The 25,209-nt window shown below is 33.1% G+C and overlaps 1 protein-coding gene across 1 annotated transcript in view; it reads left to right on the top strand.

The window, feature by feature from the left end:
* The window catches only part of LOC126734830 (serine/threonine-protein kinase ATR), a 76,157-nt gene that overhangs the window by 5,241 nt on the left and 45,707 nt on the right, over positions 1–25,209 (top strand). The window contains exons 2-7 of the mRNA XM_050438590.1: positions 3,793–4,305; positions 4,360–4,762; positions 7,243–7,523; positions 15,055–15,659; positions 21,239–21,484; positions 21,542–21,650. Coding sequence (XP_050294547.1) covers positions 3,793–4,305; positions 4,360–4,762; positions 7,243–7,523; positions 15,055–15,659; positions 21,239–21,484; positions 21,542–21,650 — 2,157 coding nt within the window. The remainder of the gene's footprint in view (positions 1–3,792; positions 4,306–4,359; positions 4,763–7,242; positions 7,524–15,054; positions 15,660–21,238; positions 21,485–21,541; positions 21,651–25,209) is intronic.

Raw genomic sequence — 25,209 nt, 5'->3', positions numbered from 1 at the left:
TACACATCTCGTGAGAGTCGTTATAATGAGAGGCTTGTCAACATCTAGTTTTTTAATAAGTTCGGAATTGGTGGATATAACAATCCTTATATCCACCAATTCCGAACTTAGATGTCATTCCGTCTTGCTAAAGTCCTGTACGCGCCGCGCCGCCGCCGTAGGAAATAGTTCTTCGAATTTCGGAGTGAACTGAATTGGGTGATTTTTGTGAGTGGTTGTTACATATTATACTTACTATATTATTATCGTTATCGTGCCTTGCCAAAAAATTCATAAACCGGGATAACAGGATGGATAAAGGAAAAAGGAAAGGAGGGGCGGAAAAACAAAGGGATAGGAAGAAAAAGCGATTGATGGAGCAGGCAAGTAAATGCCAAAATTTAGATTCGTTTTTAAAACCGGTAAACTTAAATGAACGTGAACGTGATACTATAATTAATGCTGATTCTCCCAGTACTAGTCGGGAAAGTACACCAAAAAGTGATTCCACTGAGAATTTTAATTCAAATGACAGAAGAGACATTTTTTTTAAACGTCCAGTTTTTGATGAATTAATCCGATTTTTTGAATATCATCCGCAGAGGTCTAAAAGCCAGAAAGAGATACCTTTTAACATTCAGAGAGTATTTGATAGAGATAATGACACCCAAAGGCAGTGGCTAACATACAGCACAGGCAAATCTGCGCTATTTTGCTCTATTTGCCTGGCATTTTGTGGCACCAATGAGTCAAACAGTTTTATTGAAGGTATGAGAGACTGGAAACATGTACACCAGAGGTTAAACGAACATGAATCGTCAAACCTCCATACAAGGAATATACAATCGTATATAAGATTTGCAGCCAATAAAACAATAGACAAGTATATATTAAGGCCCGAAGTAATAGAAAAGAGAAATTCTGAAATTTCCCGTAATGGACCAATTCTTCACAAAGTGTTAGATGTTATTAAATTAATTGGAAACAGGGGTTTATCCTATAGGTAAGTACCCACTTATCTATTTCTGCTTTTTAGATTTTATTTCATTTTATTCTCGATTTTAGTATTAATATAGTTTTTTTTCTTATAGTATATGTATAAACATTTCATAGCGCCGGTAATAAACTTAATTTTTGTCGCGTCCAACCCAAATGGAAAAAAAATCAAAATCTATAATTCCGTATTTTTTACAGAGGAAACGCTGATAAAGCTGCATATACGCTAGATGATGCTGATAAGGATCATGGCAATTTTTTAAAAATTATCCTACTTCTTGCCAAATACGATATAATACTAAAACAACATCTAGACAAAATTATTGAAAAAAGTAAGAAACTTAAAAATGCTGGTGTTAAACAAAGATCAGGGAATTTTTTAACATTTATTTCAAAAACATCCATAAATTTAGTTATAACTTTAATAACAAATAAAATTTAAAAAATTATTTGTGAAGAAATAAAAGAGTCTGGAATGTTTTCTCTAGAAATAGATACCACACAAGATATCTCGGTTAAGGACCAGTATTCTGTTGTGATCAGGTGAGTAGTATTCATTTATTCATTATTTATTTAAAAAAAATTGTTTTTAAAATTTATAATACATTATTAATTAGTCTATGCTTCCAACATTTATTAGCCTAATTTCTTTTAAAATCATATTAAGTATAATCTAAATTTCAAAAGGTTCACGAGAGGCTTCTGGCAGTAATAAATTGTCATGATACATCTGGACAAGGGTTTCAAGATTTAATAAGAGAAGTTGCACAAAAAAACGGACTAAAATAAACAAATGTATTGCTGATTCAACAGATGGTGCTGTTAACATGCAAGGGAAATATAGCGGATTTACTAGTAAGATAAAGCAACTGAATTTAGTCCTGGGAGATGTTTTAAAAGGACATATTAAGGCGGCAACCTTTTTTGCATTTCTGAACTCAGTTGCAGTTTTCTTTAAAGAGTCATATAAGAGAATGGATATTTGGAAAAAAACGTCACAAGATCCAAAACTTAGAGTACTACAAACTATAGGAGAAACCCGATGGTGGTCGAAAGAACAAGCATTAACTAAAATATTTCAGCTTGAATGTTCTAGTAAAAACGCTAAAAAAAATCTTACCCGCTATATGTAGATCTACTAGAATCACTAGACATCATTTCAAAAGATACAGATTTTAATCCAGATATCCGATCTACGGTAGAAAACTTTAAAATTAATTTGACGTTAAAATGTTTAAAGTTTGAAACGATTATGATGGCCCATATATTCTTAAAAATATTCTCGATTACAGGACCACTGTCGCGATACCTTCAAACGAAAGGTTTAGACCTAATTAAAGCCAACGCGATGATTAAGACATCAATACAACATTTAAAAGCCATTCAGAGGGATATGGAATGGATCACAAAATCTGTTAATGATTTCATGTCTTCTGTTAATGACGAAGTAGATGACCGTCAATTGGACATATTGAAAACGATTTTCCGAAGACAAGAAAAAGACGAGTTAAAAAGTTTTTTGACGAAAATACGTCTGACGAAGCTCCTCAAGACGAACATAAAAGTTTTCATGTTAAAACATACAATGTGATTATGGATATGGTATGTGAGTCAATGTCGAACAGGTATGCCCAGAATATAGATCTCTGTGCTGAACTAGCTATTTTTAATCCAGCATATTTTAAAGAAATAAAGGCAAACAGCTCGCTACCTGACAAAAGTATGCATTTGATAGCTAATTTAGTTGCAAAATTTAATAATAAGGCGACGCCTGAAGAAATAATAAGTTTTGCTGCTAACTGGGACCTTTACAAGTTATCTCTTCAAGAAACGTTTGCTAAAACGGACATTTCCAATCATAGCGATAGCGATGACAGTGAAGGGGAGGATGATAGGGACGATGTGCAAGGAGATTGGAAAGATACAATTACAGTTTGCTCTTGCAGGGATTGCGTGTATTGCTGTTACGTTGCTATTTTAAAATATAACTTGTATCGGGAGGCGTATTCAGTCTTAGCAACGGTGTATCAATACATTTTGAGTTTGCCAATAACCCAGGTGTCATGTGAGAGATCATTTTCCATTCTCAAATACATTAAGAATAGACTAAGAAATAGATTAAGTGATAATTTGCTTGAATCTTTAATTAAATAGATAATGAAGATATTATAAATGAGGTGGCAGAGTCCAGTACCTTGTATAAAAAAAGTTTAATAAAATTAATAAAACTGAGTTTTTTTGCATTTTTGACAAAGTTTGAAACGATTATGATGGCCAATATCAAGTGTAAACTGACGTCAGTTTACACTTGATAACGGTTGGAGATACTTACCAACCGAAACGTCGTGTTACATTAAATAAATAAGACAATGCAATTCCGACAAGATGTTTTCACTGTACCATTGTCTACCACCTTCAAAAACACATATATTATTTGTGTTAAATTTTTTTATTTCGTTGTTTACTGAATTTACGTTGATTTTTTAAAATTAAATAAAAAAATGTGTGTTTGTACGCACTAGCGAATTTTTTTAATATAATTCATCAGGGCTAAGTGGGCCGCTTCGCCCGAAAATTTCTCGGGTCGGTTTCAGAGAGCCCATTCGTCCCCGATGAACCCTATTTAGATTATTTCTCTTTATAAATCACTTATATTTCTTGATTATATGGTGACCGCGCCTAGTGTTTAAGTTTCCATATCTTACATTTTGATCCTGTTATTCTAGTCCTAGTAATTAATGATAAAATTGGCGAAAATGAGACACTTATTAATTTTCCCATTTAAATACAAAAAAAACATTTTTGTGCTTTTTTTAGGTTCTCGAAAACATCCCGCACCTCCTGAACCTGTTTTCTGACAAGGACCAAGTGATAACGAGTATACTACTGAAACTTTTACCAACTACAAACCCTTTGGCCCAAGAAAAAATCGCGGAAATCCTTCCTACGATCCTCTGTACCGCCTCCAGCTACTTCATCAAACAAATTTCCACGAACAACGATTCCGTCAGGATCTTATGCAAATCCTGTTTGTCCGAAGAAACGATTTTCCACGAAACGGAGACGTTAAACGTCACGTTTTCGAAAAACGACGGGGACGTGGCCCAAATAGTCATCACCTTATTGAAAACCATTATCCAGTATTTAAGTCGTGCTTCCGAACAAGTGAAAGTGAAGGCGATCCAGGCCCTACCCAGTTTATCGGAGCATATTGGGAAATTTTCCAGTCCGGACGTCACGAACATCTGGATCGAATGTGCCGGCGACAAAAAAGTCTTAATAAGAAAAAGTCTGATCCGAGTTATACGTCGAACAGTCCAGAGCACCTTGGTAAATTTGATTTTAACTTTTACAGCCTTTAAAGTGATAATTTAACAATTTTAGCGTCACGTTTCTTTACGGGAAACAACGAAAACTCAAACTTTAGACGCGGTGCTATCAACTCTGCTACGCTTATCGAAAAAATCCCTTCAATATTCCGAGTACGAACTTCAAAACACTTTAATAGAAACCGTGGATGAATTGGGACAGATTGAAAATTCCCGGATTAAGTTGGAGTGTATGAGGATTTTCTTATATTTCGTTATGGTGCCTACATCGATGCATAGATTTATAGCGGTGAGCAGATGCGCCAAATTGTCCGACAGGGACGGTTCTGGGATCCTCTTGGTTTATAAACGGAATATCGATGCCATTTGCGAGACCATCGTGCATCTTTGCTATTGTAATCAGTATTTGATTAGTGCTTCTTTGCAAGAGTCTTTGGTGCACGCTTCGGTCATTATTGGTAAGTGAATAAATTAGCTTTGGATTTTGTTTTAAAAAAAAAACTAGGGGTTCATGGAGACAAAACGATTATATATCTGAGACCAATAGTGCTAGAGTCTTGAAAATTGGAATATAGATTCTTCTAATAAAATCACTGGATACCTATTTCAGCGTTTTTGCCAAACGTTTTTAAAAATTGAGAAAGTTGCCTTGAAAGCACAAAATGAGAAAAAAATAGAGAAGCTCCTAGGAACAAAATTATTATATCTCAAAAACTAATAGGGCTAGAGTCTTGAAAATTGAAACACGGATTCCTCTAATAAAATCAATGGATACTTATTTTAGGGTTTGTTCTAAAGATTATTTAAAATTAAGAAATTAGTCTTGGAAGCTAAAGATTAAAAAAAAGTAGGAGCTTCTGGAGACAAAATGTTTATATCTCTAAAACCAATAGTGCTAAAGCCGTGAAAATTCAAACACAGGTTCCTCTAATAAAATCACTGAATACTTATTTAAGCGTTTTTTTCCAAAAAATTTTTAAATTGAAAAATCGGCCTTGAAAGCATAAAATGAGAAAAAAAATAGAGAGACTCCTAGGAACAAAATTATTATATTTTAGAAACTAATAGCCCTATTAGTTTTAGTCTTAAAAATTGGAAGATATATTCCTCTAATAAAATTACTGGACATCTATTTCAGCATTTTGTGGGCGTACAAAGGAAACCCTGTAGGTCCACTTTTTTCAAAAAATCGTTTTTTTGCATGGCCAAGTCCATTTAAATATAACCTATCATACTAAATACCCGTTAAGTCCAATATAGTTCAAATAGAAGAGATACGTCTAGCTTCCAAGTTATTAAGTCCGGAGAGACTACATATTATTCAGGAAAAATCTATTAAGTGCACTTAATTGGTTTATAAATTATTTGACACTCAGAAAAAATCCATTAAGTCCAATAATAAGTTTGCGGTATTCGAAATTGCATCCTGATATTATCGAATATAAATACGAACATAGCAGCGATTATAAGGTTATTAGAATTTGGGGAAAAGGTAGACCACCAGCAATTCCAACAAAATTAGAGAAACTATATAAAGGCCCTTTACCGATAAGCACAAAGAAAAAAGAAGAACTTTTGAAATTATGAAAAAGTGGTGCTATTCCTTTGGAATTCCATGGGTGGTACCAGTCTCTTTCTACTGCAAAAAATATTGAAGAAGCCAGTATTGGAATTTCCGATGAAGAAACTGATTCCGATTTCGACAATGAGCCTCTTTCTCATTATCTTGTTCAGAAAAACAGTTTATGAAGAAAAATCTGAAAAGTCTCAAAAAATATGATTAGTTTGTCAGCGAAAACCCATTAAGTGCAATTATTATTTAAAAATGCTAATAAACAATTTGTTCTAAAAAATAAAGTATTTTAATTTAATCTAAACTAACTCTAAACAGATGTTACTACCCAAAAAATGCCTTTAGCAAACATAAAAAATAAAATTAGATTTTACATAAAACTTGAAAGTTTAAAATGCTTTTTTTCATATTTTTAGTTTTAGGACTTACAGGATTTTCCTTGTACGCCCACGATTTCTTCAAAATTGAAAAATTGGCCTCGGAAGCTAAATATGAGAAAAAATATCTAGGAGCTCGTAGAGACAAAATGATTATATGTTAAAAACCAAGAGGGCTATAAACCTGAAAAATGGATCAAAGATTCCTCTAATAAAATCACTGGACACCTATTTCAGCGTTTTTTTCCAAAAAATGTTTTAAATTGAGAAATTAGTCTTGGAAGCTAAAGATTGAAAAAAAGTAGGAGCTTCTGGAGACAAAATGATTATATCTCTAAAACCAATAGGGTTGGAGTCTTGAAAATTCGAACACATGTTCCTCTAATAAAATCACTGGATACCATTTAAGGGTTTTTTTCCAAAAATGTTTTAAAATTTAAAAAAATTGGTCTTGGAAGGTAAAAATGAGAAAAAATAGAGGAGCTCGAAGGGACAAAATGATTATATCTCTAAAACCAATAGTGCTAGAGCCTTGAAAATTCGAACACAGGTTTCTCTAATAAAATCACTGGACACCTGTTTCAGCGTTTTTTTTTTCAAAAAATTTTGAAAATTAAAAAATCGCCCTTGGAATCTAAATATAAGAAAAAAATAGAGGAGTTCATAGGAACAAATTTATTACATCTCTGGAACCGATAGGTCTAGAAACCTGAAAATTGGAATACATATTCCTATTTTCAGGTTTCTAGACCTATCGGTTCATATCTATCCTACCTATGGAATACAGATAACAAAATCCCTAGACCCCTATTTCAGCGTTGTTTTCAAAACCTCTTAAAATTTGGTTTTTATATTTTTTCCAATAAAAAACATTTTTTTGTAATAACTTAATTTTTCTAATAACTAATGATTCAACTTTAATTGTCCAACACTTCTCATTACTACAGAGTCCAAATGTTAATCCAGATTTATTTTTTTTTTAATTCAGGTTACAATAATGCCGAAGACTTGATTAGAAAGTCGGCGAACAAGCTGCTACCCCACCTGGTGTCCAAAACGGTCGTAGAACCGAATGTAACTAAGCTGATCGAAGAAATGGCCGGAATAATGGAAATGGACTTGTCTGAACTGATAGCCAGGAACTACGGGGACGTGTTTTTACATTTATTCCTTGGCGATATGGCCCCGGCCGATTCCAAAAAGTGTTTGAATTATTTGGAGAATTGCACTCACTTGAGCGGACCCAGGCTAAGGAAACAAAATATAAAAGTAAGGTTTTGGGCAGTCGATTTTTTTTTGCTTAAAATTTGACAGTTTCTAACTTAAAAATCCATCCTGAGGAATCCCCCTATGTAAAAAAATTATCCTTATCAATCCAAATCTATCCTTAGCAATGTTGCTATAAAAATGTGAAAAAAATATGAAAACTTTCTCATTGGTTCCAAAGTTATCACCAATTATGTCCGCTAATGAACAAAAGTCTTGAGGTTGCAATATGTGTTTCATAAACTTGAAATTTGGCGGCTCTTGGACCCTGATTGACAGATTTGCCTCTTGCCTGTTGTCATATGAAACTTGTGTAAGAAATGCCCTTTCTTTGCCTAAGACTCTTTTAAGAATCTTCCAATTATTTAGTGAGAATATTCTTGAGACTTAACTATAAAAGATCGTTAAGAAAGGGTGCAAAAAAATGCCCTAACCAAAATTGCTTTAGCTACCGAAATTTTAAACTCAGAATCATGTTTTTACCCTCAAATCCATCCTTGGGAACGCTGCTGTAAAAATGCGATACAATTATGAAAAAATTCTCAATGGTTTATGACCAGAAATGTCGGATTATGAATATAAGTCATGGGGTTGCAATATGTGTTTCACAAACTTCAAATTTGGTAGCAAATTTGGACCCTGGTTGATACAATTGCCTATAGCTGAGGAAGCTTTTGAGTTCAAACAAAAATCGTTCTCATATGAAATTTTTGGGTAAGAAATGCACTTGTTTTAGAATATGCCAATTATTTACTTACAATATTCGTGTCGTAAAAAGTGAAAAATTACTGGGAGAATTAATGAAACAAAGGTTCCAATAAAAACTGCTCTAATTACTCAAATCCTTAACGTACAATCACGTTTTTATCATCAAATTCATCCTCAGAGCCCACAAAATATAATCGTATTTATAAAACATATATTTTAAGTTCAATTTTCGTTCAAAAATCGCAGAAAAATGGTGATTATGTCGAAAATGGTTGCTCTTAGCGACTTTAATAAGGTGTACATTTTTTTATGTAAAATTAATAAAGGAATTTATTTTAATACTTTTTAAACCGATATACGGGGCTGAAAAAAATTTAGGGGTTCTAAAAAAGTAAAAACTAACGCAACGAGCGTCCTCTACCGAAAACTTCGTATTCCAAATTTTCTTTTTCTTTTTAAAAGACTCGTACATTCTAAATTTCATGTCCGTATGTCAATTGGTTGATGGACCTATGAGAAAAAAACGATAAATGAAATAATACTTTGACACCCTGTATTTCAGTTACTATTAAAGTTAGGATGAGGCAAATTGACCTCAATCACATTATTTTGACGTAAGGAATCTACTGTTGTTCTATGTCCCATTATTTTCGGGACACCCTGTACAGACTTTGCTTTTACAAAAATGTGAAAAAATTCTCAGTGGTATCAAATGTATGACAAAAAACATCGTCTAATGAATAAAAGTGTTTTTTTTCTTAAATTTGGGTTCTTGGACCATGGTCGACAAAATTCTCTCTAGCTGTGAAAGTGTTTGAGGCACAAAATCATTCTCATCTGAAATTAATGGGTAAGAAATGCTTTTTCTTTGACTGAGACTCTTTTAAGAATGTTCCAATTATTTAGTGAGAATAGTAAAAGATCGTTAAGAAAGGGTGCAAAAAAATGCTCAAACTAAAATTGCTTTAGCTACCGAAATTTTTAACTCAGAATCATGTTTTTACCCTCAAATCCATTCTTGGGAATGCTGTTGTAAAAATGTGATACAATTATGAATATAAGTCTTGGGGTTACAATATGTGTTTCACAAACTTCAAATTTGGTAGGAAATTTGGACCCTGGTTGATACAATTGCCTCTGGCTGAGAAGGCCTTTGAGGTACAAAAATCACTCTCATATGAAATTGTTGTGTAAGAAATGCACTTTCTTTAACTGAAACTTTTTTTAGAATATGCCAATTATTTATCTCCAATATTCGTATCTTAAAAAGTGAAAAATTACTAAAATTAGTGTAAAATTAGTGAAACAAAAGTTCCAATCAAAACTCCTCTAATTACTCAAATCCTTAATGTACAATCACGTTTTTATCATCAAATTCATCCTCAGAACCCACAAAATATAATCGTATTTATAAAACATATATTTTAAGTTCAATTTTCGTTCAAAAATCGCAGAAAAATGGTGATTATGTCGAAATTGGTTGCTCTTAGCGACTTTAATAAGGTGTACATTTTTTTATGTAAAATTAATAAAGGAATTTATTTTGATACTTTTTAAACCGATATACGGGGCTGAAAAAAATTTAGGGGTTCTAAAAAAGTAAAAACTAACGCAACGAGCGTCCTCTACCGAAAACTTCGTATTCCAAATTTTCTTTTTCTGTTTAAAAGACTCGTACATTCTAAATTTCATGTCCGTATGTCAATTGGTTGATGGACCTATGAGAAAAAAACGATAAATGAAATAATACTTTGACACCCTGTATTTCAGTTACTATTAAAGTTAGGATGAGGCAAATTGACCTCAATCACATTATTTTGACGTAAGGAATCTACTGTTGTTCTATGTCCCATTATTTTCGTGACACCCTGTACAGACTTTGCTTTTACAAAAATGTGAAAAAAATTTTCAGTGGTATCAAATGTATGACAAAAAACATCGTCTAATGAATAAAAGTGTTTTTTTTCTTAAATTTGGGTTCTTGGACCATGGTCGACAAAATTCCCTCTAGCTGTGAAAGTGTTTGAGGCACAAAATCATTCTCATCTGAAATTATTGGGTAGGAAATGCCCTTTCTTTGACTAAGACTCTTTTAAGAATGTTCCAATTATTTAGTGAGAATAGAAAAAGATCGTTAAGAAAGGGTGCAAAAAAAATGCTCAAACTAAAATTGCTTTAGCTACCGAAATTTTTAACTCAGAATCATGTTTTTACCCTCAAATCCATTCTTGGGAATGCTGTTGTAAAAATGTGATACAATTATGAATATAAGTCTTGGGGTTACAATATGTGTTTCACAAACTTCAAATTTGGTAGGAAATTTGGACCCTGGTTGATACAATTGCCTCTAGCTGAAAAAGCCTTTGAGGTACAAAAATCACTCTCATATGAAATTATTGTGTAAGAAATACACTTTCTTTGACTGAAACTTTTTTTGGAATATGTCAATTATTTACTTACAATATTCGTATCGTAAAAAGTGAAAAATTACTGGGAAAATTAGTGAAACAAAAGTTCCAATCAAAACTGCTCTAATTACTCAAATCCTTAACGTACAATCACGTTTTTACCATCAAATTCATCCTCAGAACCCACAAAATATAATCGTATTTATAAAACATATGTTTAAAGTTGAATTTTACCCAGAAAATATCCTAAACCTAGGCCGCACAGAAAGACAGGTCGTCAGAAATGAATAAACTTAACCAGATGCTTTAAGAACCGAATAAAAATTAATATTGGAATAAAAAATACTAATATATTAAATGCCTAAAAGCTTATAATTTTTACATGGAAAATTATGTGCTCTATTCGCTAATATAGGCTTAGTTTGACGAGAAAAGCATTATGAGATTGTAAGCTAAAAAATTTACTGTTAAAAAATTATTTAAATTTGTATCAGAACTATCTGCAGTAATATTTAAATCTGCCATCTAAATAATGACCACCTTTGGAAGATTTTAATCTAATCAAATTCAAAAAACTTTCACTTTCATTCAGATTCTAAGACCTGACTCACAGTAATATGATAATTTGCTTCGCTTGTTTGTCTTATGTATGTTGTCCAAATCTTGCTTCTAGGGGATAACATCACATGTAAAAAATGATGTTTTTTAATCATATATTCAATTAGTTTTTAAATAGGCAAAAGCCGTCTGTTGAATTGCAAACTGAGTCTCTTTAATTCAGTTTTCTTCAAGCACCAATTTACTAATTATATTATGTTCTGCTTGATAATACAGTTTTTTTTTTAAATCAGTACCACAACCGTATTCCTTTTCAATATTATTACTTTCTCTCAAGTTTTTACTAGCCAAGTCAATTTTTATTTGAATTATACAGGGTGTCGAAAATAAGGATGAACTGCATGGGATTCTCGGAAACCGTAGGAGATACTAGGTCGGTTAAATTAGAGAAAAGTTGAGCAATTGGATCCTTAATTAAATACGGTTTCAACCATTTTAAAATTCCGAATACTTCCGGAAAAAAACTACGAAATTTGGCAACATTGTTTTAACAGATACTAAAAAATTGAAAGCACTTTTTCATTGCCACTTTTTGTGCTTTACAATTTACTACTTACTACTTTCGAAGACGAACCTTTACTTCATTAAAGGTTCGTCTTCGAAAGTTTTTTTGATGTAGCGTCAGTTTTTAATTAATTAAATTACAACATTTATAAGATATGCTCAAATATTTATCCACTATGTTCCATGCATAGATAATCTCGTCTAACAGTTGAGTTTAGTACGGCCCCATCTTGTTGAAACCAACAATCTTTAATTATTCCAAGTGAAAGGCTGTCTAGTCGCTCTTTTGAATCATTTTGAAGCAAATTTAGGTAACGACTTGATGTTAGCGAACCGTGATAAATAAATGGCCCTAATATGTTTGTTCTTTTTGGAATACAATATGAATGCATTTACTAAGGATAAATCTATGAAAAAGAAAAAAATTCTATGCCGCCACTTTTTCGACTTTCGGTCAATCTCATAAAGAGTTTTTAGGATGTCCGTCTTATCCACGTATCCCATATGCGTATTATATTTCTTTAGTAGTTCAGGACAAGTAACATCTTCGGCGGAACCATCTTTTTTTTGCGGGAAACCCATTGATTTTTGCATGGATCCAGATAATTAGTTAAAAAATGGACTGGCCTATTATCCATCCATTTCAAAAATGTCAACCCATCAGTGCTAACTCTCCAATCAAATTCACCCCTTGCTAACTGCTTGTCATCTAGTAGATCTGTTGGTAGATTCTTTCGATCTTTTCTGACGGTATCGCAAGCGTAAATCAACTCAGTTTGCAGTTGTTTTTGCAGCTCGACCGAATTAAAATTAAATTGTCAAAATATATTTCGTATCCTTTTCCAACTAAGTCTCTCGTAATGTCTCTAACAACTCTACCACCAAGAGACTTTTCGGTCATTTGACCTATTTTACCAGTGTAAATCTGAAACTGACATGAATTTTCGGAAAGAATCCAAACTTTATAGCCACGTTTTACTGGTTTCTTTGGCATATACTGTTTTAGGGAGCTTCGTCCTTTGAATCGGATCATCGACTCATCAGTAGCTTGATGTTGACTTGGTTTCAAAGCATTTTTATATGTATCAGATAATACATCTAACAAAAGCGGTAATTTGTACAGCTTATCAAAGTTTTGGTGATCACGGCCAGGCTGTACAGAGTTGTCGTTTAGGTGCAGGTTGGATAACATCCATGAAAACCTGTCTCTTGACATTATTGAACTTATGAATGGATCTCTCATTTCCAATCGTGAGGACCAGTAATCCTTATAGCTGGGTAGCTTTTTTATGCCCATTATCAAATTTATTGCAATAAAACCCTTTATTTCCTTTACATTAGTAGGCGGAAACGCATGACTATTACCTCCGTTTCTTTGCAAGGCATATAAGTTAGTTTAAAAAGTTATGCGGTCTAACAGATGCTCAGGGAATATATGCAAAAACATGTCGGTAGGGGTTTCTATATCGGTGGGAATGTTTGGTCCTATTTCTTCTCAAATTCTTTAAAATTTCGAACAAAGTGTGAGTTGGAGTTAGTCCATATAGTTTTTTTGCGAATTTCTTGGGCTCGTATTAGTGACAAAGGTAGCTCATCCTCACTGCTCCATTCGGCTAAGTCAGCATCAGCGTCTTGGGGCAAAGTATCATTCCCAAATGTAATAGGCATATTTTCTATGTCAAACAAATCAATTGCTGGCGACGCCGCTGCCGTTGAGCCTACTATTTCTGCGTCCCCTTCAATCTCATCTTCACTAACATCACTCGCTAATGTTGTCGCAAGGAATTTCTTCCAAATAATCATACAGGTCATTGGAGTTGAGATTTATAAGCTTGTTATAAAATTTATCTGTAAATAAAAATAAAATCCTATAAAAAAACCGTTAAAAAAAATACTCATGAAATTTTGAGAAAATTATTTGGCTAAGAGACTGGTGTCACTGCCCTGAGCACACCATATATTTTCTATAAAACTAATGCCTTTTTCTCAAAATTGCATTCTAGCGATAACATAAATATCATCCTAGTTATTTTATTTCTAATATAAAAACAAATCTTACCACTTTTGTGTCCTCACCGCAGGCACACTAGCACACAAAGGGTTAAGTTTTCTTGTGCCCAATGATGGGAATTAAAAGGATTAAAAATCCCAATATTTGTAACCATACTTTTATCTGACCATATTACCTTGAAGGGAAAATTAAGGTCTTCTTGACTTTTTATGGTGTACCATGCACAAAATGTCAGCCGTTGAGTATCATCCCCGGGTCTGAGACCTTGACAAACTTGGTAATTAAAGGCTTGTATTTGTTCTTTTTTAAAACAAAATTAGCCGTTGATTTTGCCATTCCTGTATTGTTTCTATTTTCCTTGTTGTTGTTGTAGGATCTTCAACAACTGACTGAAGAATGGTTATTTCTTTTTTTTCATTTATTGCTTTATTTCTGACGGGAACAGGTTTTTTGAAAACACCGTGTTCTTTGAGACTGTGAGAGTGCAGGACATACTGGGCAATTCTATCACACATAATATTTTTTTAAATATTATGTGTGATACATCGTTGTAATTGATTTAAACTGGACTTTGTAATGGATTTAAACTATTTATATATCAAATTTACTTTACAATTTAAATAGTGGCAATGAAAAAGTGCTTTCAGTTTTTTGGTATCTATAAACATAGAGCTTTTGTTTTTTTTCGGATATCTCCGGAAGTATTCGGAATTTTGAAATGGTTGAAACTGTATTTAATTAAGGATCGACTTGCCCAACTTTTCTCTAATTTGACCGACCTCGTATCTCCTACCGTTTCCGAGATCCCCATGCAGCATCCTTATCTTGGACACCCTGTATAGACTTTGCTGCTATAAAAATGTGAAAAAATTCTCAGTGGTATCAAATGTATGACAAAAAACATCGTCTAATGAATAAAAGTGTTTTTTTTCTTAAATTTGGGTTCTTGGACCATGGTCGACGAAATTCCCTCTAGCTGTGAAAGTTTTTGAGGCACAACATCATTCTCATCTGAAATTATTGGGTAAGAAATGCCCTTTCTTTGACTCAAACTCTTTTAAGTATACTCCAGTTAGTTAGTGAGATAATTCGGATTAAAGAAAGGTGAGAACTTACTAGGAAATGAAAGCACCAACCAAAACTGCTCTAATTACTCAAATCCTTGACGTAGAATCACTTGCATTTGTCAACTGCATTTATAATAAGCATATTAATAGTAGAATTTTACCCAGAAAATGTCCCAAATTCACTTACATACTATTTAACTCCCCTTTTATTTTTAAAGGTGATTCTCAACGAACTATTACTAAACTTCCACGAGAAACGCCAAAAGGTCCTCACGTGCCTCAAACTCCTCTTAGACGAGGACAACACCACCGCGGCCACCTCGATAGAAGAATACCTGCAGCCGTACTTTTTAGCCTTTTTACTCTACTTCGATTTGGCATTGACCTCCGAACATTCGAAGAAAGACAAGATCCTACTGAGTTTAGCGGACTTATTAAGATTTATGGGCACCAATCGAATTATGCCTTTGAGATTTAAGATTCTCTCGATGTTCCAGACCGCCCATTTCCTTCAACATCCCGAGACGTCGTGCGAGGTATGGGATGCGTTCATTCGTACGTGCGAACTGGACTGTTTGGGGCCACATTTGGCCGCCGTTTTTTCCTCGATGTTGCCCTTAATCGAACAATGTCCCAATAAAGTGAATAAGATGTTTCAGTATTTGATTGTGGGACCGAACGAGCACGTTTTCAAGGAATTTATACCGGATTTGTTTTTTGTTAGTAGCGGCTATTTGGCCTCCGACGTTGCCGCCGTTATCGGGAAGTATGTGAAGGTCATTGACGGTATGACGTTGAAGGAGCGGATACAGAAGTTTTTAAGGTAATTTGTTTAATTTATTTATTTTTCACTTTATCTTATTGAGGTATAAATTCGAGTATTTTTGGATCAATTTATTTTTATTTTTTTTTATTCTGATTTCAAGATTAATGTTAATTTTCCAATTTTTTCAATGTCTCTATTTTTAAAATTTTTCCAATGTTTTCTATTTCTCCAATTTTTCCATATTTTTCCGTTTTTTTTCAATTTAATTCTAATTTTTTAATTTTTCTACAGATAATGTGTTAGAAAGACAAAGTTATTCAAGATCAATATGTAAGACCAAGAAAAGTATATTTCCTAAGAATATTTATATGCCTATAAGTCTTAATCGTAAATTCAATTTAAATTTTTAATTTTCTATTTTTTTTTACAAGATAATGTGTTAGAGAAAGACACACTTATGTCAACCTCAGTGTGTAAGTCAAAGACATGTATATCCAAATAATTTTTATGCCTATAAGTATCAATTATTTTAAATAGGGAAATTTTTAAATGAGCATCAAATATTATGGATGTACAACAAAATGCGGTAACCATTTTAACTAACATGGCAACTTTTATATTTCTGTATATCAACACTCAAAGAAAAATCATTGTAAAATCAAAAAAAATAATAATGATTCAACTAAAATCCAATATGTTTTTGCTTCATTAGTGTTTGTATTTAAATTAATAACAGGTCTAATGATTTTAAACGCATTTTTAAAGTAAGCATGCTCATAGTCATTCTAATTGGTTAATCCTATTAAAACGTCGCACTGTGGTATTTGAAGTAAATAAATATCATTAAGCAATTGAAATGACCTATTTCAATGAACATGAAACACTGTTATTTTTATAATAGTTCTGTATAGATTTAAATGCCGATAATAATATTTTAAAAGTAAATTTGATTTGAAATAAAAATGCTATCCCTTTGATTTAAAGAGAAAATGATTTTACTTCCTTGGCTTTCCTTTTGTTTTTAAATTACGTTCTTTTTGTTTTAAAATACGTTCCTTTTATTTCAAAACTTACAGCAATATTATAAGTTGTAAGTTTAAATCAAATTGTTTTCTTTATGAATTAAAATGAACTGTTTATTAATATATTAGTATTTGACTTTGTTTAAAGTTTGAGCCGACTTTAATTCAAGCGCATTAGTACTAACATTTTAAATAAAATCAAAATTAAATTTATAACAAAAATATATATTTTGCATATACAAAAATAAGGTAAACCTATAATAACATCAGTCTAAAAAATAATCAAAGCAAGATTGAACTCTAAACTAAAAAACAAAAACAATGAGGCGTATCTATCTTTCACTGGGAAAGAATGATGGATACGCTACAAATCTAGTAAGTTGAAAAGTAAATAACAAACAAGTATTCTTTTTTGTCGACAAATGTTTAGTGTACTACGACACAATTTTTAAAAATATAAAAATAAATCAGAAATTTATTAAAAAATATGTCAAATATTTTGCATTTACAAAAATAACGTAAGCCGATATAACATCAGTCTAAACACATCCATGAAAACTCAACTGAATTCTAGTAACTAACAAACAAAGACAAACAAACTAAATAATTTACTTGAAAGTAAAACATCACTAACAAGAAACTGTACCAGAATGAGGCGTATCTTATAGTCTTTTACTGGTAAACTTCGATACACAAATCCAGTAAATGTTTAAAAACAAACTAACAACTAAATATTCTTCTCTATCGACAAACGTTAAGTGTACCTTACAATATCATGGTATTATTGACAAATAAAAATATTTTTTACAATAACATAAGTATAATACAGACAGATAAATTAAGCTTCCCCCGCAATCTAAAATAATGACTAAATTGTTAAAATACCATTGTTGTAAAAACAACATTGTTAAAATAGGTCTCAATAATATTTTCTTCATAATTACCTTTTAGCATTGGTAAAAGTTGCAATAGATTCCAGCTTTCTAGCAATGTTTGAAGCCGATCAAGGTCAACATCTGTTTCTTCTAATTTCTCAGTTGAACCCGCCTCTAGCAAAACTTGACGTGTTAACCTAGGCTCAAATTATTTAGTTCATCAAGTGTCAAATTTAAGATAACAACGCCGCCTTTGGTGTTAACGCCGCCGTCGCCGGCTTCGTCGAAAACACCGGGTTCGGCGAGAATGCTGGGATAAACATAGAGAATTTCATCCGATATGTCTAGGAGTTTCGACAAACGAGCGTCAGGAAGATTTTACCATGTTATTTAATAGTTTAAAAGAACGGGTTTTGTTTGTATACGGACATTCTCTACAACCGTCGGTATTAGTTTGTGATGCCGCAAAGAGCATCCAAAATGCTTTTACAGAAGTCTTTGGTCCCGAACCCATTGTGAGAATGTGTTGGGCACATACAAAAACAAAAATGCAAACCAGGGTTGAACAAACTTGCTCAGACAAAAACGCCCGAAAGAATATATTACAAGACATTGATGTTTTACAGTCCGTTACTTCTCCTGAAGATTTTACTAGCGCATCACAACTTTTTATGAGGAAATGGAAAACCCAAACTAATTTTATTAAATACTTCAAAGAAGAGTGGTTAACTCAAAATCGCAGTTGGTACCTAGGTGCTGCCCCAGGATCACCAGCCATAAACAACGCACTGGAATCGTTTATTAGAACCATAAAAGATAGCAATACATTGCGCGAAAGATTTCCTTTGTCTCGTTTTCTGGTTATCGCATCGGAGATGGTTAACGAATGGTCCTGCAAAACCACAGAGGAGTCCTTTTCAATTACTCCGCTTATTAAACTTCCTGATTGGACAAAAGCATATCAATCAGTGGCGAAGCGTGAACTTTTTTTTCGGGTAGACAAACAATAAAAATCGTTAATTAGAAAAAATGTGTATTCAATATTATGCACTTTAATGAAATACAGAATGAAAGCGCATGAAATATTAACTCAAAGAGGAAAATTATGTAGTGATATAAAAAAGAAATAAATAATTACTACTAGCATAAAAAGATAGATAGATAAAAATAAATACTACTTACAAAAAAACACAACTAAAATACAATTGCCATATCGAACAGTCGTTCATAAATAACCACTAAAAAAAACCTTTTCTATACACCCAAAAATAAAAATACTAATTATTAAATTACTATAGCACGCGCCCCCACCAAATGCAGACAAAACTGAAGATGTATGTGTATGAAGATGTGTATTGCGGCCGACCAGATCAAGCGTGTCCATAAACAATAACCCTCAACAGCATAATAAAATAGCTGGTCGACTTCGATAGACAAAAGCTCAAATGTCTTCCCCGCGAGTAAATTTTGCATACGTAATAGGCTGAATGCGGCCGGACCTCTGTAGCCTGCTTGATGCGTATTTGGTTCGATATGCTCCAAATTTCGGAAGACAAATATCAATGTGTCTTCCTGGGGCTCGTATACATTAATTGGGTGTCAGCCCTGTATTTTTATCTTAATCGGTGCGGCAGGCTTCGGCGCCTTCGGATTAATCATGTTTAGATACTATATAATAATAGTAAGGATAGCGACTACGACTACGTTCTGTGTTATTTTTTTAAATTTTAATTCAACAATTACATGAAATAATTACGTGATAAATTAATGACAAATAACTGGATAATTTTGGGTAGACAGTGTCTACCTTGTCTACTCGTACGCTTCGCCACTGATATCAATGGGCAAAATTAGACAAAAAAATAAAGGTGTTAGATGCTGACACGAAGAAGAATGTCTATATAGTACCAGGAGGTCAAGTATTGGATGTTCAGGCTGAAAAACCTTGGGAAACTTTTGATGAATTCAAAGAATTTTTTTTTTCACTTGGAGAGTAACAATTCCCAAAGAAAAAGATGATTGGATGAACGGTAGCTGCAATTGTCCACAGTTTTTTAATATGTATAATGTGCAAACATCTTCTGGGCCTAGCAATTAGTTTAAAATATACAGTTCCGCCTGTAGAGGTAAAAAATATCCATATTGGACAAAAAAGAAAGCGTGGACGTCCGTCAAAATCCAAACCTGCTTTGGTAATTCAGTGATGTTGTTAATTTATTGAAGTCTTGTTATTTAATGTTCACTCTTTTTTGTTTTGTGGTTCAAATACTGTTTTAAAAATGGCATTTTTTGTTGACAATATTAACTTTATTAGATGCTCAATAAGTATTTTTGCTGCTCCACCCAGTTTTTAAACGTGCTAAAAAGTATAAAAACTGATGTTCGATTAAATACTAGCCTTTTAAATATATCTTTATTTAAATAAGCACGGGAAAAAATATTTAAAAATTTAGAATTGAAATTGGAATTGGACTTAAATTTAAATTTAATTTTTTTGCACAAGATAATGCGTTAGAGAGAAAAACAGACCTATGTCAACATGATTCATGAATCTGTGAGACAAAGAAAGGTATATCCAAGGATTGTTCATTCCTATAAGTGTCGAATCAATTTAAAATATATTTTTATTTAAATAAGGGCGGGAAAAAACGGTTTTTAAAATTTTAAATTAAAGTTGAAGTTGAACATTTTATTTTTATTTAACAATAAAAATAAAAATTAAATTTAAATTTTTTCTATAAGAGAAAGTGTTAGAGAAGGGGAGACTTATATCAACATAAATAGGATGAGCAAAGGTTTATCCAAAATATGTTTATATTTTATTTTACATAATGTAACGTGCAAACGAAAGACAGTCTTACGTCAACATGAATGTGTAAAACAAAGAAAGGTATATCCAAAGAATGTTTAAGCCTATAAGTTTCAATTGTTTTAAAATATATTTTTATTCAAAAAAGCGCGGGAAAACAAAAACGATTTTTAAAACTTGTAATAAATATCAAAACGCCATTTTATTGAGTGCTTTTTACACAAATGAACGCGTTAGAGAAAGACAAAAATATGGAAATGACACTGTGTAAGACAAAGAGAGAACTATTCAATTTTGTCAATTATTTCATAATATTTTTCATAATAAAAGACAGAGTTGTCAGCATTAATCTGTTAGACAAAGAACTATATATCAATAGAATATTTATGCATGTAAGCCTCCAATAATTTTAAAATATATTTTTATTTAAATAAAAAAAGGATTCTTAAAACTTGTGATAAATGTCATTTAATTGAGTGCCTTTTACACAAATTAACACATTAGAGAAAGACGGAAATATGGAAATGACACTGTGTAAGACAAAGAGGGCACTATTTAATTTTTTCAGTTATTTCATAATATTTGTCATAATAAACTTGAATAAGAAAAAAAAAACAAAAATATGACAGCGTCGCTTGACATGTCAAATTAATCCGCCATCTTGTTGAGCATACTAGGCAATTTTTAACTAATAATAAAAATGTGACATCATTCTTTGACATTCGTCCAAAGTAACAGATGACAGTTGAACGACTGCTCTTTGGCAGACTCTTTGAAGTCTCTTTGGCGCAAGTTATTTCGATTGACATTTTAATGCGCCGCGTTGCCAAACCATGATTCCAACATTGACGTTTAATAATTGAACGCCCTCTGACCGTACGTTTCTGAATTAATGTTCAGTTTCTAAAGGAGGTATCATCAATTTTTCAGGAACTTACAACACGACGCCCTAGAAGTGCGAATGCACAGCCTAAAACAACTGAAGAGATGTTTCGAAGAAAACCGGGAGGAATTAGACGAAATGATCCTGGGATATAACGGGATCGACGGTGCCATTGTGGAATTAATCGATTACCTCACGTTGGGTTGCAGGGAGAAGGATTTGGGGCTGAAATTGGCCTGCGGGGAACTTTTCGGGGAGTTAGGAGCGATCGAGCCGAGTAACTTACCCAGGAGGTACTAGAAAAGTTAATTTTTTTCGAAATTTTTAAGGATTTTTTCGTTGTTTTTTAGGTACACTCGCGGGGACAATACCTTTGTTTTCTTTATTACCGAGGATGCTTTCATTGAAAGGTCGTTAAATGAGCTGATAAAGGCTTTTCAAACTGATAAAAATGCCAGGGTAATAAAAACACATTTACTATTATTATTAGGGCATATATGAAATTGAGTGGAAAGGATATAGGCGGTTGGGCGAGTTTTTGTTTTCACGTCACATTTTTGAATTATTAGCTGTTTTTGACGAAGCTGGATCATGTGTTGTCTCTTTTTGGTTTGAATGTGAAACAAGAGAAACTGTGCCAGAATGTCATCTGGTTGTAAAGGATGTTTTTTTTAGAGGCGGAGAACTTTAAATTGAAATTAAGCACAAAATATTTTATTGATATGAACGAATTTGCTTTTATATTAAAGAATTTTTTTTTGGCATTAATATTTAAAAATGATTTCGGGCATGTGACTCCACGGCTGGCGCGTAATTTTCATTTGAAATCGTGGATCAACAGCAATCTTTCCTTCCGCCCATTCAGCTAATGTACGGCGCAAAAGATGATCCTGGGGTTTCAACTCCTGGACAAGTTGAATTTTATATGCTCGCAATCCGAGATCTTTGCGCAAAATTTTCCATAAAGTGGACATAAGTTCACTTGTTAAGAACGACGACGAATTGACACATTTGGATCATTATCAACACTATGCAGCACAGCAGCTATCGCTTGTTGCGTGCGCACTGTACGGCGTCTTACGGGATGCGTATTGTCGACTAAAAAATCGTTGTTTCAAATATTTCAAAGGTCACAAAGGTTCACAGGTTAATTCACTATATTTTACCACCCCCCTTAACTTAATATATTAATAATAATATGCCTTAATAATATTATGTGAGTCACGGAAAAAAGATCGAAAAAGAAAAGGTCGAAATACAAAAGAGCGAAAAATGAAAATGTTTGAAGGAATGAATAAATAAGTTAATAACATTTTTATTTTTTATATTATTAATAGTTGAAGGCATACTTACTTTTTCTTCCTAATTTGTCTACTATATCTTGCCAAACCTTGTCTTTTTTGTAGCCGCTTTTGTAGTCAGCATGTTTCATATTCCATATATATTCAAAGAAACTGACATGCTTAATTAACATTTCGTCTTCTTCAGCAGAAAACGGTGTTTTTTTTCTTTGGTAACATAATTATAATAGGTATAATATTAATACTTCTACGGAAGATTAAACACTGGCACGCCGCGAACGACGTTTAATTGACTCCTCTGAAACTGGTCGGTCTTATCACGTCCGGCGTAACACCGTATTCCTACTAAGCAGTCGAAACGTGTTGCGCTGGGCGTATTACGCGAAAACCGCCCTTAAAAGTCAAATGCTTTAATAGTCAAATTATTATATAGTCAAATTATCTGATTAATATATACAGTGACCGCCTAAAACTAAATAAATATAAAAAAATAACCCATGACGTCATATCTTTTTTTTGTTCCGCCCTGTATACAAAAATGTATGTGAAATAATGCGCAACTTAAAATAAAAATCGACGGGTCCGAGCGTTTTCTCAAAAAATCATGTCTCTAATTTTTATCGAACTTATGGGGAACTTTAGGCAGTCTCTATATAAATAATTTCTTATTTGTAGTCGTTTTTAAGTTTATATTATTATGTTTTTGGGAAAACGCTGAAATAGATGTCTAATCCAACTACATCTGAAGATTATCTATATGAATTTTCAAATTTTTATTTGCAGTGGTTTTTAACTCTTTCAAGGGCCCTGGTGTACAAAATGTACCACCTTAATGCATGCTCTAGTTAGGCGGTGGTACATATTTAGCACCACTGAATAACCACAAAATTTATTTACGAATGGAGCAGTGGTTTAGTTTATGAACCACCATTAGAAATAAGTTGTTTACGTCCTTATAAAGAAGTGCGCCTTGCGGTAACGGCGCCGGACATAGAGCCACTGCCTGAAAAATAAATTAAGGTTATAATTAAGTTGTCAAGAGTGTAAACTAACTGTGAGTGAGAGGAAGACTAAAAAAGTAAGTATATTTGTATATTTGCGTTGTAATTATATTATAAAGCTATTTTCTTATGATGGAGACTGAATATTTATTTGAAAAAATCCTGTAATATTTGATATCTGTCTGGTACTCTATGCGTACCACCGCACACATTAGGTTTTTTATTTTTTGCGACAGCTTTTTTTTATTTTCAGGTTCCAACATGTCCGACTTGCCATTTAAGTTGGTTAACATGACGCAAGATGATCTATTCGCTGAAATAGAGAATATTTATTTAGAAATAGAACAAAATCATGCAGTCGCTGAAGAAATTCCTTCTGATAGCGAATCATTAGCCAGTAACAAGGGCGAAGAAGAAAGCGACACGGAAGCAACCATCGGAAATAATGTGCTAATATATTCAAGTAGTGACTCTGAAGATGATTTGCCTTTGATAACAATTGCTAGAAAAATTCAAACATCTGCATTTGCCACACCTGCTGGCAGAAAATCTCCAATTTGGTCTAATGTGGAAACTCCTGCTTCACCTCCAGATTTTGCTGCTCAGTCTGGTTTAGCTGATTGCGTGACGAATATGATAGATCCAACTCCGTGCAAACTGTTTCAGCTGTTTTTTTCTGAGAATTTCATAAAAGATATGGTTTTTGAAACAAATTTGTATGCTCAACAAAAGTTTAGCAAGCATAAACCAACCGATGTTCGCGAAATAAAAACATTTTTGGGGTTGAATTTACTTATGGGCATAAAGCGCCTTCCGAGTTATAGGGACCATTGGTCCAGTGCGCCAGATCTTCATGACTCTTATGTAAGTAATCTAATGTCAGTGAAGCGTTTTAGTTGGCTGCTTGGTAACTTTCACTTGAACGACAATTCACTGATGGCAAAAAAAGGGGAAGCAAATTACGACAAACTATATAAAGTAAGGCCATTGTTGATTTCTATGGCAGAGGCTTTTGGCAAATGCATGCTGCCAAGTCGTGAAGTTGCCATAGATGAATCTATGATAAAATTTAAAGGGAGAAGCTCCCTCAAACAATATATGCCAAAGAAGCCCACTAAAAGAGGGTATAAAGTGTGGGTACTGGCAGATAAAAACGGATATTGTCTAAAATTTGATATTTATACAGGAAAGCCAAGTGGTAATGCCGAGAAGAACTTAGGGTCAAGAGTTGTCAAACAGCTATGTGAAGGGCTAGAAAATAAAAACCACCTTGTCTACTTTGACAATTTTTTTAACGGGGTAGAACTTATGGAAGATCTAAAGAATATGAATATACATGCCTGCGGCACTGTTAATTCTTCTAGGCGACATATACCGAATTTTAAAGCTGATAAGAACATGAAAAGAGGTGAAATGGAGTGGTTTACGAGCAATAGTGATTTATCGGTCATTAAATGGAAGGATAAGCGTTCCGTTTTTCTTTTGTCCAACTTCCACGATCCACGTGATATGCTTGAAGTGAACCGGAAAGAAAAGGATGGATCAATTACCAAAGTACCCTGTCCAAAGGCACTTGCTGACTACAATGCAAATATGAATTTTGTTGACAAGTTCGACCAAAATTTGTCTTACTACAAAATAGATCGAAAAAGTCATAAATGGTGGCATCGAATTTTCTTTTTTTTTCTGGACGCTGCAGTTGTTAATGCTTTTGTA

The sequence above is a fragment of the Anthonomus grandis genome, chromosome 4 (assembly GCF_022605725.1).
Source record: "Anthonomus grandis grandis chromosome 4, icAntGran1.3, whole genome shotgun sequence".
Classification (NCBI taxonomy): domain Eukaryota; kingdom Metazoa; phylum Arthropoda; class Insecta; order Coleoptera; family Curculionidae; genus Anthonomus; species Anthonomus grandis.
The sequence above is the reverse complement of the archived record's forward strand: the minus strand, read 5'-3'. Positions and strand labels throughout refer to the sequence as shown.